General features: G+C 41.7%; 1 protein-coding gene across 3 annotated transcripts in view; it reads left to right on the forward strand.

The window, feature by feature from the left end:
- Positions 1–19,407, forward strand: part of drp2 (dystrophin related protein 2) — a 203,391-nt gene that overhangs the window by 170,200 nt on the left and 13,784 nt on the right. For all 3 annotated transcript variants that reach the window (XM_058076030.2, XM_078788607.1, XM_078788608.1), the window contains 9 exons: positions 2,288–2,373; positions 4,807–4,964; positions 7,567–7,733; positions 7,888–7,999; positions 8,293–8,429; positions 9,687–9,752; positions 13,999–14,064; positions 15,614–15,760; positions 17,689–17,938. In XM_058076030.2, the coding sequence (XP_057932013.2) occupies positions 2,288–2,373; positions 4,807–4,964; positions 7,567–7,733; positions 7,888–7,999; positions 8,293–8,429; positions 9,687–9,752; positions 13,999–14,064; positions 15,614–15,760; positions 17,689–17,938 (1,189 nt within the window). The remainder of the gene's footprint in view (positions 1–2,287; positions 2,374–4,806; positions 4,965–7,566; positions 7,734–7,887; positions 8,000–8,292; positions 8,430–9,686; positions 9,753–13,998; positions 14,065–15,613; positions 15,761–17,688; positions 17,939–19,407) is intronic.

Here is a 19,407-nt window from a genome sequence, read left to right on the forward strand (position 1 = left end):
CAGGAGGCGCTCAGTGGGTGAACTATATTAACAGACCAGGAAGCACGAAGTCCAAAGAAATACACCTGGAGTAGGTGCAGATTCTGGAAGAACTAGAAAGCTTTCTGTGCTGGTTATCTTGTGTAGTCTGCTCCATAGGATTCCAGAACTCAAACAAAGGGCCGGAAAATGACCATAATAGGTCATATAATAATAATTGTAATATTAATTATAATAGTTTTTTCACCAAGTAATTAAAAAAAGCTAAATTGTTTTACTTTTCAAAAAGGTGTAGGGATAGGGATATAGATGACATGAAGTTGGAAGACATCCCCATCAGCAGTGTCGCCCATTAACAGCGACCTACCGCCAATTGGTCTCTTAAGTCCATTTCTGGTCGCATTTCGTTGATGAACATAGTTCTGCTTCGTTGCCAGGGTAATTTAAGTATAGAGTTTGGCTTCTCAAAACAATACACGTTTAAAAAAAGAATACATTGGCGTCACAAAAATCAAACCTCACTGAACACTCCGCGTTATATTTGTCTCTCGCTCTATTCCTGCGCACTGTTCATGTGTATATGGTGAACATGTTTGCAGTAATGCCGCTCTTCTTCCGCGACAGGGCGCTGTGGCCATCTTGTATGTGTTCCACAGATGAAGAAGATGCAAGTGTGTTATGTTTATGAAATTTTTATTTTTTTAAAAATCTGTCAAGCCAAGATTAATCTATATTAATCTATATCTAATAATAACAATAATGATAAGAATGATAGTAATGATAATAATGATGATGATAATGATGATAATAATAATAATGAGGATAAGCTGAATAATGACAATACATGCATAGTTAAAAGTAATTATAATAAATAATAGACAATGGTTGCAAACAAATTCCAAATCTGTTTCATAATTATGTAAATTTGAAAAAAATCTGTCACACCAAGTTAAATTTGGACCGCATTTCTTACGACATTGTGCCTGTCAATGACACTTGACCTCCTTTTAGCTTTCAAGATAAATAAACTTGCTACTTAACTTATTTATTTCACAAATGTCTTGACAGAGCTCTCTGCGTGCTCTTGGGTTTGGTTTGTGTGTTTTATTCCACATCACTGCTTATGTGTTCATACCAGCTTGGTCTAACCAGGGCTGTAGTCCTCGTGTTCAGCAGTTTAGATGGAAGTGCTGCTGAGAAAGGAGATGACAGCCACTTGCCTCTTGAAATGTGTTCATCTCTGGATCCATTCCAGCTTCTACTTTTAATACTTGGAAGCTCAGTATTGCTCTTCTTGACTTCTCATGTGGCTTGAATCATCTAAACTAAGTAAACCATTCACTCCCCCGAGGGGAAAAAAGAAACCTACTTTTTTTTCACTATCACCCTGCAAGCACCCTGCTAATTTGATATGCTTGTGTCTTCTTCAAATTGTTGCTCATTAAAATTATGAATTGTTTTCCAGGGTGCTCTGGCACGCATGCTTTTAAATCTCTGCAAAGATACATTGAAGTTGAAATAAGTACAGTTGAAATAAATAAGTTAAGTTGTTAATACATTGAAGTTAAATCAACGTTTGCCTGGGTACGCTGACACTGTAGGCCCATTCCGATTTTTTTAATTCAAATCAGATTTTTTAATGCACTTGTGGAAGTAAACATTGCGGCAGTGTGTGTGTGTTCCTCTGTGCGTTTAGGGCAATTTCAAGGTTGAAATCCCTGTTGTGGGCTCCCGCTGCCTCTGTGCGGGGTAGCTTTGTCTCTGGCGGCCATATGGCACAACGGAAAGAATCTGTTTGGGGTCTTTTTTGTCAGACGTTTGGTCAAGCTGTGGGTGTGAGTGGCGCTTTGCGGGAAGCTGAACTGGATCAGGGCCGGGTTCAGATTCAGTGTTAGCCTTTATTTTAAGTTGCAGTTTTTAGAGCCATGTTGCTCAGATTTGTCTGCGACTCATGGTCACTGCCAACGAAGGTAGAATCCGTGGCCTTCTAACACAAATTGGCAGTTAGTTGGCAGTTACAGTACTGGTACCTTTGTTGCCTCACACCACAGTCACTTGTTGCTAGGCAGAAACCGTGTCAAAGGTTTATGCATCATAAGGCATAACCCCAAGAACAATTCCCTGCAGTGCATAGTGACTGTGTAATACAATTTCACACCATTGTGCTGACCTTTGCTGTACTGCTACGAACCATGTAATACATCCACACTTTTTCCTCCATCTCACTCGTCGACTCGCAGAAGCGTCACTAATGTGATGCAACGCATTGTTTATCACTGAAAACGCCTCTTTTCTTTCATTCCACTAGTGCCCGCAACGGCAAGATGCGTGTGCTGAGCTTCAAGATGGGTCTGGTGAGCTTGTGCAACATTGACGTCCAGGAGAAATACAAATGTAAGTGCAAACACCCACGGATTGCACCACTACTATTTTTATTGTATTGCATTGTATTATTTAATTCAGTGTATTTATTTTGTTATTTTAGTTTTTTGACACACCCCCGACTTCTGATCAGCATAAACCGCTATGTTTATTACTCAGGCCCTGGCATCAGCACTAGCGGTGCTTTATTCCTCCCATTTTTGAGGGCCTTGCCAAGCATGAAACTCAACAAAATTTGCGAGCTCATCAGGCCTGGCCTCCTCTCTGAATCACCACCTTACCTGGAGGGGTTTGAGTGCCCCAGTGATCCTAGGAGCTATGTTGTCTGGGGCTGTGACCTTCAGCTTTACTGGAACAGTTTCCATCTAAGTGTGAAGCTTCTGGGATGAGACTCAGCACCTCCAAATCTGAGGCCATGGTTCTCAGTTGGAAAAGGGTGGAGTGCTCCCTCTGGGTTGGAAATGAGGTCCTGCCCCAGGTGGAGGAGTTCAAGTATCTCGGGGTCTTGTTCACAAGTGAGGGATGGTGGGAGCGTGAGGTCGATAGGCGGATCGGCACAGCGTCTGCAGTAATGTGGTCGCTGTACTAGACTGTCTACCTGCGTTCCCATCCCCACCCCAAATTCAATAAGTAGCCTCTCCTTGAGCCAGTTTCATCGACCATTACAGAATTTGGTGGACATGACAGGATGCACAGAAATGTCTCAAGAACCCATATTCTCATACAAACAGGAAGTCGTTTTGGTCTGCAGTGGCACTTCGGGGCAACAACCACGTGTTGTGTACACGTGGGTCCTGGTAACTTTGACCAAGTGAACCCAACTGATCATCAATAGATACAAGACAGAAGCATTTTAGGCTCCTCACCATTAAGTCATCATTTCAGTTCAAAGTTCCTTCAAAACAGATATTATGATTAAGGGTTGGGGTCTGACATTTTGTCCACTGGTGCTACCAACTGGTGGAAATGTATAATTGTTGTAACTACCTTCTACATCAGGGATTGGCAAACATTTTGACTCGCGGGCCACATTGCTTCAACAAAATTGACGGCAGTCCCGACTATATATTCATTCATTCATTCATTTTCTACTGCTTATCTTCACGATCGTCGGGGGGGGGGAGTACCCGGAGAAAACCCACGCATGTATAGGGAGAACATGCAAACTCCACACAGATGCCCGAGTGTGGGATTGAACTCCGGTCTCCTAGCTGTGAGGTCTGCGCACTAACCACTCGACCGTCGTGCAGCCCCCGACTATATATTTTACACATATAATTCTAACAGTCCACCTGGAATGATCTGTAAAAGTGTCATGCAATCTGCTATATGCTTGTTTCCCTTTTTTCAGGAGCACTTTGTAAACAGCAGACCACATCAAATAACAGCATTGATAAAACAGCTACTTAAACCATCAAAAGGTTGGCTCAAGCCATGTTGCCGGGTTGTATGTTAAGTAACGGGTGCACCGTATTCTTTACGGATGTGGCCCCCGGGCCGTAGTTTGTCCACCCCTGTTCTACCTGGTCCAATCATCCTGAAATGTTTCAAAGTGGGCTCGGGCATTGAAAAGGACATGACCAGATGACCACCTTGGCACCAGTGTTGCCCCCTCCTGGTGAAAGTTATAATTGTGATAACTCCCTTCCACATTTGCAGATTGTTACACAATATTTTACGGTGGATTCAGTCATTGTCCATTTCATTACTGTGTGTATACATCAGCTCAGATGGCGCCCCCTACTGGCTAAATATATGCATGTCAAAATTCTGCTTGAAACTCACGGCTTTCTTTTGAATTCAGGAGACTGGCGGCCAACCCGGCGTCCTCATGCCTGCCGACTCACATGAATATTTACAGTGTTGTGAGGGTGTATAATATCCTGGTCTCTTAGTAATTCAAATGGCAATTATGGAATTGTTTGTGGGGAAATGTCCAGGTCCAGTATTGTGTATATCACTGTTTAAATTCTAAATATTACATATTATAAATTAAAAATTAAATAAGGAGAGACAGGCCGAATTTGGTACGCCCAAATTCATGACCTGGGAGACACAGAGAAACATTTACAGAGATTATTCACATTTGGAAGCACCATCCCCATCAGCCAAGCGAGGGCGACCACTCCTCGGTTTAAAACATCCCCTGAGGTGCGTCAGCCACTCCGTGGCCTTCATTGTTGGTCATCACTGTGACTGATCTTGTCGCTCGCCAAACTCCAGATGTCACTAAGAAATATTATACATTCAATGTTTAACATCCGGACCACCTTAAAAACAGATGGCACATTTGAACTCATGTTTGGCTCATTTGCTCTTACTAAGTGGTCTCTCAGTTTTTGAAGCGTATTGTTTGGGTAGGGTTGATGCTTATGTCAGAATGACATATGTGAGAATGTTGCAGGATGATGTCGTCTTCCTCTATGTATGTTCTGGTGGTGGCAGACTTCTTCCGTCAAGTGTCTGGCACGGGAGGTTTGACGGACCAGCGTCACCTCAGCCTGCTGCTCCATGAGGCCATCCAAATCCCCCGCCAGTTGGGTGAAGTTGCCGCTTTTGGTGGCAGCAACGTCGAGCCCAGCGTACGCAGCTGCTTCCGTATGGTGAGATTATGTATGGAATACAGTGGAACTTGAGTTTTTGTCGTTCATCCATTCCAAAACTGAAATGTACCAATTAATTCATCAATTAATCCAATCCAGTCCTTTCAAAACTTAACTTGAAAGACTTTTCGAGCTGTACTTCAGCACCAGGTACATCATTACACACACAAGCCAGACTTACATTCTGTTCTGTAAAACAGAACCTATAAGCTGTGTTAAATAAGGACCTTGACCTTACAATCCTTTGCTATTGATTCCACAGTCTTTTCAATCTTATCCAAGTTCCGGCACTTTCTTCGGCAGTTGTAGTAAAACACATGAACAACACTCAGAGATAGCCAATCATTTGAATGCTTTATCAGCACAGGGTGCACAGTGGGAGAAAGAACATGAAGAGAAACAAAGTAGTTCATCGTTCAGTGTAAATTCTATTAAGAAATAAACCTCACACACTTAATAACGATGGGAAAGGATTCTATGGCTGTCTATCTGTCTATAGTGTCCCATCTCCAAAAGACACTCTCTGGGCTATTCATAGAGACGGAATCACCAGTGCGAGGATGCTTTGTTTGGGCGCTGTACGATAACTGAGACAGTATATGAATACCAAGTCATACCACTGGCGACCACTGTGAGGGTAAGCAGTAGAAAATGAATGACTGAATGTTAATTTACTTGAAAAAAATTAACATAATTCAATGGCTCATTCATTTTATCGTAATTCTGTGTGGAAATTTTGTGCTTTTTATGGTGACATTAGGATAAAGTGAGTGCTGATAAACACATAAATTATCATCCTACAAATCTTTTATTCCACCCTGATGTTGGCATCCTTTCCTTTGAATTCCCTTTTCAGCTGTATATATTTTTTAGCATTTCGTGGTTCCAACTAAATCTGTTTTAATGTATTCCACCCATCGCCCGCCTCCAGACACCCCGAATCTGCTGTGGACTTCTGGTTTGTGCTGCTAGCTCTGAACAGCATAAGAGTTGATAATAAACGGCGATGTATCTTTTTAAAATGTCGACTTTTAACTTATAGCCTTATGTGTTGGATTCTGAATGCCGTTGACAGACTCAAATGCTTTTCTTTTGCTGGTAGGGAATCAGGAACTCCAACCATTTGTGCCTGATGGTGGAGTCTTTAGGAATTGTAAACAAATGTGGCTTTCCCGTACGAGCTATTGCTCGAAACGTAAAGGGAGGGCGGGGGAAGCAGAGCTTGGGGGCATGCAGAGAGCCTATCTGGCGTACAGCCACGCCCATATAAGGAAGTCCACTCCTCTCTGACATCACAAAGTGGCGGTTTTACCACGCCTTTTGAAATGGAGCGTTTCGTGCCATACCAAACTTCTTTCAGGGCTCACTTCCAAATGTGTCAACCTCATTATCTGAAACTTTGGCATGGTTTAACACGGGAATACAACATTGTAACTACATTTATAGGTCAGAAAAGTGGAAAAAATACATGATCAGTCTCCTTTAACAAATAATGGTAAAGCAGTACTGTATGTTTAGCATCGGTGTCTGTTACAAGTCGAACATTTTGTAACATCGTCTTATTGTTGTATGAGTAACAAGTGGTTGATTTTGTAAATATCACGTACTTTGGGCTGTATGTGCATGTGTGGGTGTGTTTGCTGTGATTTACAAGTGTCCCTGAATGCAGCGGCAACTTGGGTCCAAGGAGTTGTGCACATGAATGCACCATTTTAGAAAAAGCTGGAGAAGCCCTAACAACAGTTTGATAGTTTTGATTCTTCTTGTTGAGAATGAAGTGGCCCTTATCTGACAGAAATCTTTCCACAATGTCCCAACTCTAGAAGAACCACTACCACTAGCCCCTTCCAAGTAGTATCTAAAATACAAAATACATTTCACCGCTGGGACAGGGTGGGGATTAATTGGAATGCCAATATAAATGAAATCTTCAAGATGAAACACCTTTAATCTATACAGTAATCATTCAGACTTACTTACTTAAGCTACCAAGCAAACTATTTAACATCCAATTTATTTAACCTAAAGGGTCTGAAACTGAGAGGAGAATAACAACAGTGTACCACTTCCACACAGAGTGGGAGGATAACTTTTTCACACAACTTTAGTTTTATCCACTTGTGTTTGTCCCTTTACGTATTTCACACTTGTTAGTAGAGTGCGTAGGGCTCAATCTTTATGGAACGTAATTCAACTGGTAGAGGAGCCCCCCATTTCCCGAGAGAAAAGCTTTAAAGCTCTTTAACTGTGAGATCAGTACACAGAAATACACACGCACACACACGTCCATGTGTTTATGAAGCAGTTCTACTTGAGCAGCAGGGGAAGCCCAGAGGGAAATCAATCGTTTAATGCACCTCAGATGTATTAAATCACTCATCACTTAGCAAGTAATTCCTTTATGAGGACGTCTTCCCTCTCATCTCATCTCAGAATTCTCAACAAGGTGTCTCAGAGGGAGGGACTCTGTCAAGTATTTTGGACAAAAATCAGTATGTCTTACTTGCTATATTTTCTATATTCTTGTTCATTTGACCACATATTCTGTTCCCATTGCAACATGTTGCTATTTTTAGGTTGGTTTACAGTTTTGTGTGTGCAGGCCTCAGGAAAGCCAGCCATCGAGGTGTCGCACTTCTTGGAGTGGATGAGCCTGGAGCCCCAGTCTATGGTTTGGCTGCCCGTGCTGCACAGGGTGACTGCGGCAGAGTCCACCAAGCACCAGGCCAAATGTTACATCTGCAAACAATGTCCCATCAAGGGTTTCAGGCAGGTGTAAACATCACACTATCCAAATGATGGATGATGCATCTGATTCATCATGAATTCAATAATGGAATAATCCAGGAATGGATGACAAACACATTTTGGCATCAATCCTTTCATCGCGCAGACTCACATTGTGTTTTGTGGCGCTCGGTAGGTATCGCAGTTTGAAGCAGTTCAATGTGGACATCTGCCAGACATGTTTTCTAACTGGACGCACAACCAAAGGGAATAAGCTGCACTACCCCATCATGGAGTACTACACACCAGTAAGACTAACTCATGTAACTTTGATTTGATCAATTTCTTTTTTTGCTGTTATTTTTTTGGCCCACATTGCAGGCAAGTGATACAGACACATCTTGAGAAAGTAAACTCTAAAGCAGTTGGCAGTTGTGCTGGCAGTTAGGGTTTATCTTTAACATTTTAGCCAGTGGATGAAATCTCTGAAAAGATGATCAGACGTGGTCATTTTCTTGAAGTAATATCACATACAATTCATTGCATTTTTCACCAACCTCCTTCCTTCAACTCCTCAACTCTTCTTTCATCCTCATTCCAGACAACTTCAGGAGAGAAGATGAGGGACTTCGCCAAGACTCTGAAGAACAAGTTCAGATCAAAGCAGTACTTCACCAAGCACCCTCAGAGAGGATACCTGCCCGTTCAGTCTGTGCTGGAGGCCGACACCTCCGAGACGTGAGTCTCACATATATTTCCATCTTTTTTTCCCTGTCATCTTCATTCATTCAGTCTCAGGCTATTACTATTGGGTTGTCGGCCAAGCTGAGGGAGAGCACACAGCTCCAACAAAATGTTATCCTGTGATCTCAGTATGGCTCACACACAATGTTCACGTGAGCCACGAAGAGCCAAAGGGGGAAAAACAAGGGCAATGAGACTAAAAGCCATGAAGTCATCAGGAAGCCAAGCTGCAGGCTGTCAGTGTGCCCAGTTTAGCGTGTTTATGGGCCTGCACGCCGGCAGCTTGTGAGCGTGATGTAATGTCTCTTTGACCTTGTTTCAACTGCAGTAACTGGATCTTTTTTCAATAAACTGACGTTGTTCATTTAAAGTCGAAAAAAAAGTTACATTACTTTTTTAGTTCCAATAGATCCAATGCTATTGTCACTACATTGTGTGTTTACATGACCTGTAACTTTTACACCTAATAAAATGGATTATGGACAGATTTACACAATGTTCTGTTTAATACTACTGCGTCAGTCCATCTATCCATTTTCTATATCGCTTATCCTCACGAGGACAGCTGTCTGTGATAGGCGAGAGGTGGGGTACACCCTGGACTGGTGGCCAGCCAATCACAGGGCACATATAGACAAACAACCATTCACACTCACATTCATACCTATGGACAATTTGGAGTGGCCAATTAACCTAGCATGTTTTTGGAATGTGGGAGGAAACCGGAGTACCCGGAGAAAACCCACGCATGCACGGGGAGAACTCCACACAGAGATGGCCAAGGGTGGAATTGAACCCTGGTCTCCTAGCTGTGAGGTCTGCGCGCTAACCAAATCAAATTAAATAGCAAAAAATGAAATATTGTATCCTGTAACTGAATCAATATTCTATATTTCAATTACTCGTGTTTTTGTAACACTTCATTACTGCAATGTGAAGTGTATGAACAGCATATAAACTGAAAATGAATACATCAAATAATAAATTCAAATCTCTTAATTTCAATGATGTATAAACTGAGTACATATGACAAAGTTCCACATGGCACGCAATGTCTGCGCAATGTGAAGGAAAGTAGGCAGTGGCCCATCTCTACAGGCTGCAGGCTGCAATAGTACGAGCCAGAGACTTTTGGAGTCGGTGTTCAAATGCATTTATTGGTCACGTGCTTTTCACAGATATCGGCTGATAAGATGGGTGGCCTATCGATCAGAACATCCCTCGTATTAACAATATCCTTGTTGTTCCCAGGCCTTGCTCATCTCCTAAGCTGCCCCATGCAGACACACACAGCAGGATCGAGCATTACGCTAGCAGGTACGTCTCACACTGTTTCTGTTTGCTCCGCCTTTTCCTGCTCTCTAACACTTCATCCCTGCAAAGCTCTTATTGAAGTATTGATCCAGTAGCACAACACTGGTGCACAGTCACAGCTTCAGCCTACTTTTCTGCACAAAAACAAGCACAGAAGCTTGTGTGAGTGTTTTTAGATGTATGTGTGTTTGGTTGGAGGTCAGCAGGGTTCGTTGTGCCCAGTGGCTTGTCGCCCGCTGAGCCCAATGGTCACCTGAGAGGCGTCGCTGTGGATCAGCATCTCTTTGACAGATCACCAACAGGACAGTCGCCATCCCGAAGGCTGGGCCTGCAGAGCTAAAACTCACACATTCGTTTATGCAGCCTGTATGTGTGCTGCAAAGTGTGCCATTGTGTATTTCTTGCCCCGAGGACATTACACACTACTGCTTTAACACCCCCTCAAACCAAGGGACACACAATTGGAGAGGAGGCACCATTGTCCTCTTTACAGCCCTATTTTTATGTTTGCCTTTTGTATTCTTGCCCACATATCTGCTTCTCCATCTTTATCTCCTTGTGGCTCTCTTTATTGTAAATCTCTTTGCTCATATTTTCTCATATTGACTGGTGATTTTGCCTAAAACCATTCTTTTAAGTTGTCACTCATAGATTCAACCGTTATAAAAGGCGGTTAATTGTGGTGATTTGTCCCCTAAGCTCTGACAACCCACCATAAAACTACAACCTTTTTTTATACTTTTTTATTTATAAATCTCATCTGTCTTGTATTTGCTCAGTTCTCTTTCTTCTTCGTGTCCCTTGTTTTCTGCATATCAATGAAGGCATGAATGCATTATTTATAGCAGAAAAACTGATGATCAAGCTTTTCATCACCACTTAGTTTGCATCAGTTATGCGGTATTCCAGCTGTATAGAGTTTTACTAAAATATTGGTACACTCCAGAGTGGCCACTCAAAGTATTTAAACATTGACTCAATTAATTAATTAAATGTATTTATTATTATTTGTTTATTTCTTGTGTTATATTAGTTAAAAGCAAAATGCTAAGGTCATCTAACTACATCAACTACATCAACACGATGCCAATTGATACAACGATTAATTACTTCTTTTCAACAAAAGACATTTAAGCTTATCCAATCAAATTCATTTATGTGATGTGGACATAAATAATATATCTTCAGGCTACATATTTCTTGGCCTGCCAGCGAAGCGCAACAGGCCATAATACTATTCCTCAGTCCTCAATTATTATGGGCGTGCCAGTAAAGTGCAGCAGCCCATACGACTTATTATTCTTATTCTGCCGAGCCTCTTCTGCGAATCACCTATAACTCAAAAGCAAAGATAGCAATATTTTCTTCAAATAACCTGGCCTACACTGAGCATTACAGAGTTATAGAGTTCACAGAGTTATATAGTTCACAGAGTTATAGAGTTATAGAGTTAGAGTTATAGAGTTCACAGAGTTATAGAGTTAGAGTTATAGAGTTCACAGAGTTATAGAGTTATAGAGTTAGAGTTATAGAGTTCACAGAGTTATAGAGTTAGAGTTATAGAGTTCACAGAGTTATATAGTTCACAGAGTTATAGAGTTATAGAGTTAGAGTTATAGAGTTCACAGAGTTATAGAGTTCACAGAGTTATAGAGTTATAGAGTTAGAGTTATAGAGTTCACAGAGTTATAGAGTTATAGAGTTAGAGTTATAGAGGTCACAGAGTTATAGAGTTATAGAGTTAGAGTTATAGAGTTCACACAGTTATAGAGTTCACAGAGTTATAGAGTTAGAGTTATAGAGGTCACAGAGTTATAGAGTTATAGAGTTAGAGTTATAGAGGTCACAGAGTTATAGAGTTATAGAGTTACAGAGTTATAGAGTTCACATAGTTATAGAGTTCACAGAGTTATAGAGTTATAGAGTTACAGAGTTATAGAGTTCACAGAGTTATAGAGTTATAGAGTTCACAGAGTTATAGAGTTCACAGAGTTATAGAGCTACAGAGTTATAGAGTTCACAGAGTTATAGTGTTCACAGAGTTATGGAGTTCAGAGTTATAGAGTTCACAGAGTTACAGAGTTACAGACGAACAGAGTTACAGTTATAGAGTTACAAAAGGTGTACACCTTTTGTTCATTGTAACTCTTGTTACGATGCAAATGTTAGCATTCAGGCTAAGTATATACTTGTATATCGGACTTCTGACATGGAGATAATGTCTGATTCCGATCTGAAACCAATCTGATCAAGGCCAATTTTTGATCACATGATCTGATCGGGACAACCCGACTTAAAACGAGTGTGTACCATAGCATGGTTATTTCATCCAGTTCCACCCCAATGGTATACCTTACTGTGCCATGTCTTCCTGCTACAACGTGTTGAATAGACACCAGTAAATGAGTGAGCACCGTGTATCGGTGGCCAACGTGAAAATAAAACCCATTTTGGTGCTATTAAGTTGCGTCAAAACTGTGCTGTGTGACGATTAAGCTTCAGTCAATTGGATGTTAATGATGTTCTCTTGGCGCTAATTAAAACAGGAAGCACAAACTTGTGTGATAAAGTGAAGGTGTGATTGTTTGGGATGTCGGCTCGTTGCCACGCTGGGACACAGTTTATCCACATATTTACTTGAATGTGTTTGAAGGTGCACTTTGGAATCAAGCAGGTGAAAACAAAGGCACATTGGCACTTTTGAACTTTCAGGGAGTTGTTGTTTTACATAAAACAAGCATATAGTTTATTTCGATGGTCAAAGGTCAAATATGTATTCCGTACTTTACTACTTTACTTACTTAGTACAATCAAAAATGCATCTTGATGAATCTTTGATGAATGGCAGTATTGCTTCCAACAAGTGCAGTAAACCTGGAACACCAAACCATTGTCTTTTTGGATTGAAATGTAATATTTAATGAATTAATATTTAGTATTTGGGGTCTAATACAAACCAACACGTTTAATTTATCATCATAAAGGGGCGGTTTTACAACGGCTTTTGAAACCAAGCATTTTGAGCCATCCCAAACTTCTTACAGGGCTCACTTCCAAATGTGCAAACTTTATTTCTGAAAGTGTACCATGACAATACAAAATTCTAACTACAAGTCAGAAAAGTGGAAAAAGCACAATAGGTCCCCTGTAAACCTCTCAATGAATTGGCAAATGTGCCCAAAGCTTTTGAATATGAGGACTCCAGATTTAAAGTAAAATTTGATACAGTAGATGGGGTTAAAAGTTTTTAAAAATTGTTCGTTGTGAGCTTTAGCCTTTTTTTGTGATTTTGCGGCCTTAAATGCTTTGATTTAATGGCAGCTTTTTCACAAAGTTGCAATGTTTTTAGGTTTATAATTTACATGGATTGGATTCTCATGAATTGGCATGATTACAACGTCTGCTTACCGATACATTGAAGTTGCTGAAACAGCCTGACACACCACCTGACGGTGTTATAGACCGACTGCCTGCTGGTAGACGACGTACACTAGTTTATAAGAATTTGATCTTCTCTTGTTGACATTTTTATAGCTCCACTCTCGGGCAGATAGGCTTTTTTTCAGTTTGTGTCACTCTGCAGTCTCGTCAGGTTTATGGACAGCTTTTTTGTTATCCACAGTACTTTAAAAACCATCAGCTATTATTTTCTTGTGTTTGAGAAGCAGAATCAGAATCACCTTTATTGTCGTTGTATTGCATACAACAAAATTTGAGTGCAACTCCACGGTGCAGTTTGTCGAAAGCAAAAATAAGAATAAGGAAAAGGATAAAAATAAAACAAGGAATAACAATATAAATCTAAAGGTGGCAGGTGCTGTTCAGAATAAGTGTAAATATATGGACATCATAAAAAATAAGTAACAGTAACAAGATGTAAAATTGCAGTGACCAAAATGTGCACATATTGTACCTGAGTTTGACTTGAATGAATGAATCTTATTGCACAGAAGTCCAATATTGCACGTTTGAAGCTTATTGTACTTAACATTAAATCATAACAGCCGGCTGCTCTGCTTGAGGTAGCGAGAGCTGGCAACGTCCTGCAGGCTGGGCAGAGAGTAGCCAGGGATCTTCTGTCCCGTGTTGATCACTCTCTGCAGCGCTCTCTTGCCTGCTGCCGAGCACCCTGCGTACCATGCTGTGATGCAGTATACCGTGATTTTTATCCTTCTTGTATTTGATCTGAGACATTCTTTCTCCTGCTTTTGTGTGGCTGTTTGTCATACCTCCATGGGTAAATGTGTAGGCTGGCGGAGATGGAGAACCAGAATTGTTCATTCTTCACAGACAGCTTCTCTCCTGATGAAAGCCTGTGAGTAGGCCGCCATTCTCTGCTACAAACACTCTTATTACCTCTGCTGGCTTGCATGATGATTGTCTGTATTTCATCTTGTTACTATGTTGTATGGTGAACCGATGGTGATCTGATATTGAAGCATCTTCTCTGCTAAAGTATTCATCTCATGTTCGGTATATCTTTCCAAGAGTCAGTAAAGTATGTGCCATAACATTCCCAACACAAGAACAATGTCAGAACTGATATCTCAAATCGTCCACTGATGTAGTCAAGTAATATCTACAGCTATGGCTGAAGGCAACCTCCTGTTATTTGATTTTTTTATTAACCTGACAAGATGGCAGTAGCTCTGTCCATCAGGGTTATCTACCTCTGTGCACTTTAAAATGTTGCTCTTCGTGCGTGTAAACACTTTTATTTACAAATGTATCATTATCAACAGTACTCATCAGTGGCATTAAGCTAACTGCTTACTGCTATTACAACATTAGTTTTGTTGCATTTATGCTAATGCCTACTTTTGATTGACACTATCAGAGACGTATCGATGCAGCTCACTTGTTGCACATTCATGTGATCCAAGATATGATGTGTTTTGCTGGTTGGCTTTTTTCTGGCTGTGCTTCTTTCACCTGTTTGGTGTCATGAATCGTACCATGACACCGTGAATCGTATCATGACACCGTGAATTGTACCATGACACCGTGAATCGTACCATGACACCGTGAATCGTACCATGACACCGTGAATCGTACCATGACACTGTGAATCGTACCATGACACCGTGAATCGTACCATGACACAGTGAATCGTGTCATGACACCGTGAATCGTGTCATGACACCGTGAATCGTGTCATGACACCGTGAATCGTGTCATGAATCATATCATGACACTGTGAATCGTACCATGACACCGTGAATCGTACCATGACACCGTGAATCGTACCATGACACAGTGAATCGTGTCATGACACCGTGAATCGTGTCATGACACCGTGAATCGTGTCATGACACCGTGAATCGTGTCATGAATCATATCATGACACTGTGAATCGTACCATGACACCGTGAATCGTACCATGACACCGTGAATCGTACCATGACACTGTGAATCGTACCATGACACCGTGAATCGTACCATGACACAGTGAATCGTGTCATGACACCGTGAATCGTGTCATGAATCATATCATGACACTGTGAATCGTACCATGACACCGTGAATCGTATCATGACACCGTGAATCGTACCATGACACCGTGAATCGTACCATGACACCGTGAATCGTGTCATGACACCGTGAATCGTGTCATGAATCATATCATGACACTGTGAATCGTACCATGACACCGTGAATCGTATCATGACACCGTGAATCGTAACATGACACCGTGAATCGTACCATGACACCGTGAATCGTGTCATGACACCGTGAATCGTACCATGACACCGTGAATCGTACCATGACACCATGAATCGTGTCATGACACCGTGAATCGTGTCATGAATGGGCTTGGTGCTGCTGGTATCTCAGTGCGGTGTTTTCTGTGTGGGGAAACTCAGAGATGAGGATCAGTACCTCCTGCGTCACCCCAGCCCAGCCTTGGACAACGACTCGCCCTGCGGGCAACACATGCTTCTGGCCCACCTGGAGCACCAGGACAAGGAGCAGCTTCAGCGCACCTTGGCCCGCCTGGAGAACGAAAACAGGTCAGTGAGTGAGGAGAACACATCTCATGACTACCTTTCACTTCATCATTTTATTACATTTGTATAAGAAGTATCATATTTGTAAAGCACTTAGCACAATGGATGAATCACATTTGAAAATGTTGCAAAATTAGGTTTTGGGTCAGAGAGTTTTGCAGAAGGCAGGATTTTCCTCCCGAAGCACAGTAACAAACACAACTATGTGTTTGTTTGCGTGTGTGGTGTGTTTGCATTCTGTGATGCTGCGTTTGAGTGTTTGTTCTTATTTGCAGACATCCTGCTGAGAACAAGCACTTTCACACTCCTAACGCCTATTGAACATGACGTATGTGATGTTATGTGTGTGTATAAAGGGTCACACCATTAGTGAGTGTTCAATGAAATGAACCAAATGGGTAATCCTTCAATTCCGATTGAGTGTGTCTTATGGAATATGGATAAATAGTATCTATAGTCGCCGCTGTGTGGTTGACACATTGTGTTCATCGTTTCTTTGGTTCCTGACCAGATTGTTATTTATAGATGGAATATTTTCATAATTTGAGCATATCAAACCTGTTCATACCTATTTTATGGCCCTACAGATTGCACGGTGTCCAAGCATGTTGGACACACAGTCAGGGTTCGAGAAGACCTGGGTTCGATTCTCGGCTTGGTGTGGAGGTTGCATGTTCTCCGTGCTTGGGTTTTCTCTGGGTACTTCAGGTTCCTCCCACATTCCAAAAACATGCTAGGTTAATTGTCAACCCTAAATTGTCCATAGGTATGAATGTGAGTGTGAATGGTTGTTTGCCATAGTCCAGGATGTACCCCATGGGGGCCATAACAACATCATAGAGTGATGCTGCAAAATGTCATCTTTCATTTTCAACAATTTCCAAGACACCTGTGTTTTCCTTCCTACCTTTTCATGCACTCCAAATTATAATGAAAGTGTAAAAAAAATTATTGCAACATATCCAACATCAAAAATCTAAATGACGCCTGCAGCTTTTTTTCTCTATATAAAACCTGCTGTACAATTTGAACATTTCCACTTACTGATTAAGTAAGACTACATTTCCTGTAGTCCCAGAGCACTCCCCCCCCTCCAAAAGCTGCCCCGAGGGACACATTGGAATGCCCTTTCCAAGTCCACAAAGCACATGTAGACCGTTGGGCAAAGACAGTTGGGCAAACTCCCATGCACCCTCCAGTACCCTCGCGAGTGTGTAGAGTTGGTGCAGTGTTCCGCGACCGGGATGAAAAAAAGCATTGAACCTCTTTAAGCAGAGGTTCAACCAACAGTCGTGATTACGGGCGAAACTCGTCCACCTCAGCTTTGCCACTGAGGAGTATTTTGACCACCCCAGATACCTCAGCCACGGTGATGGAACTCTGCTTCCTTTATGGAAGGAATGTTAGTGGCGGTGAGAAGGGTCTCGAAGTATTCCTTCCACCGCCCGACTACATCCTCAGTCGAGGTTGGCCGGTCCCCACTCTAAACAAAGTGATTCCTTTGTGTTTGCTCCCATACGTACGTATTTAGTTTAGTTTCTACACAGTCTTCAGTATTTCTTTTGTTTACCGGGTAGCACCTTTGCTACCATTTTTCATTTCTTTCTTCCAGCAGATCTCTCATGATGTGTCAGTTTGTACAGGAGCAACCACAGGGACTGTGCCAGTAATTATTCTACTTAGTTGCTACTTTGACAGACTTAAAGCATCTTGATTTGTTTTTTTGCTTGAATGTCTTCAGTGCTCCACGCGGCATAATAATACTACTAATAATAATAATACATTTAATAGTGATACAGCGGTGTGGTGTGAAACATGTAAAAATAAAAAAAAGAAATCAGGACAGTTAGTGTCACACAGAAGTAAAGATTGATGATCAATGGAAAATCTTGCTGATATTGTTGAAAGCTGATAGTTTCGTCATCCTTCAGGGTGCTACAAAGCGAGTACAGGCGTCTGAAGTGGAAACACGAGGAGGCGGCATCACTCCCCATGCTGACTGAGGCTGGTGAGGGAGGTCCAGGTTCACTTGTTCACGGCCAGCAGGAGGAGGAGCTCCTGGCAGAGGCACGGGTTCTCCGACAGCACAAGACGCGCCTGGAGACACGCATGCAGATCCTGGAGGACCACAATAAGCAGCTGGAATCTCAGCTGCACAGGCTCAGAGAGCTTCTTCTCCAGGTAGGATGTACAGTCGATGGTGGCCCAGGTTAGCATGTTAGATATTAGTTAATAGTTATCAGTTATCACTTATTAGTAACTGTTAATCACATAAAGCAGCTCAAGTAGGTGAAGCCACTGTTTTTTTGCAAGTAAAAAAAATACTGGGGTTATGAAAGAAATAAATGGTAATAGTTAAATTGATTTGAACGTACAAGTACATACAAGTTACAACTCACATAATTCGATTCACAATTCCACACGTCCAAAAGAAGTACGAAGAAGCAAAGGATTAAATAATACTACCTCCCATCCTTTCACATTTATTTCAGTACATTTGATCACTCCCTGTATTCTATGGGTAATTTTTATAAAAAGGAAAGTGATTAGTGACATTAGTGTGGTAATGCCATTACTAAGGATCGGCCGATATATCGGTCGATATGCGCGTAGGTTCGCCGATGTATTTTTCCACCGCATGATTTACAGCCAGGCATCCACCGGGGCAGCTTTGTGTTGCCCGGCGGCAGAGGACCCTGCAACACCCGAAGTCGCGGTACCCCGCCCCCACTGTTGAATCACATCAAGGACGCGTTTTCACAAGTAATAGAGTTAGCTTGCTTTTAGCACTTAACTAAGCCCATTACATTTCACTGGGTGATCGCTAGGCATAACAGTTTAAGTCATGGTGTGACAACAAGAAAGCCCAAAAACATCACATACCAACGCAACAGACGAATAAAAGCACTCTCACTAGTTGAGCAGAACAAGAATGAACAACTATGCAACTTTAAATGCGTGTCGTTTTATGTGTGTGTGCTCTCTCCGAGCACGCACACGCACAGAAGGAATTGGAGCAGCCGTGTCTGCTTATCAGAGGTCTTTATCGTGCACAACACAAACTTTAGTGATGAGAGAAATGTTTTATAAATCGTACTAAATTGTGTCAGTGTGATGTGTTTGTGTGTGTGGAGGCCGGGGGGTGCGCGTCACGCTGCGGAGGAGCAGTCATCACATCGATGCTAGATAAAACTACGACAGAAATGTTTTGCACATGGTTGAATATTTATTCCTTTTAACGTTGATAATGCCGTTTAAATGTGTGTTTAAGAAAACTGAATCCTACTGTGTTCAGTGTTTACATTTCAATAAATTTTTGTGTAAACATGAGACCTGTAATATTTGTCATCATGGTCATTTTTTCATGTAAATTGAGGGATCAAAAGCAGAATCGGCTACAAATATCGGCACAAGCAAAATCGGCCATCGGCTAAGGGTGATGGAAAAAATCGGTATCGGCATCGGCCCCCAAAAAACCATATCGGTCATTACCACAATAATGTCATTTTATATGTCATTTTTTTTCCACAGTCATAAGTAATCAGTATGACGATCATAAATAATAATGGAGACAACATGACCAACCCTTCCATACCCGATCAATCGAGGCCCGGGTTAACAACGACCGCCATCGGTGCTGTTCACCTACA

This window comes from Doryrhamphus excisus, linkage group LG23 (assembly GCF_037039965.1).
Source record: "Doryrhamphus excisus strain RoL-2023G ecotype Guam linkage group LG23, RoL_Dexc_Guam_v1.1, whole genome shotgun sequence".
Taxonomy (NCBI): domain Eukaryota; kingdom Metazoa; phylum Chordata; class Actinopteri; order Syngnathiformes; family Syngnathidae; genus Doryrhamphus; species Doryrhamphus excisus.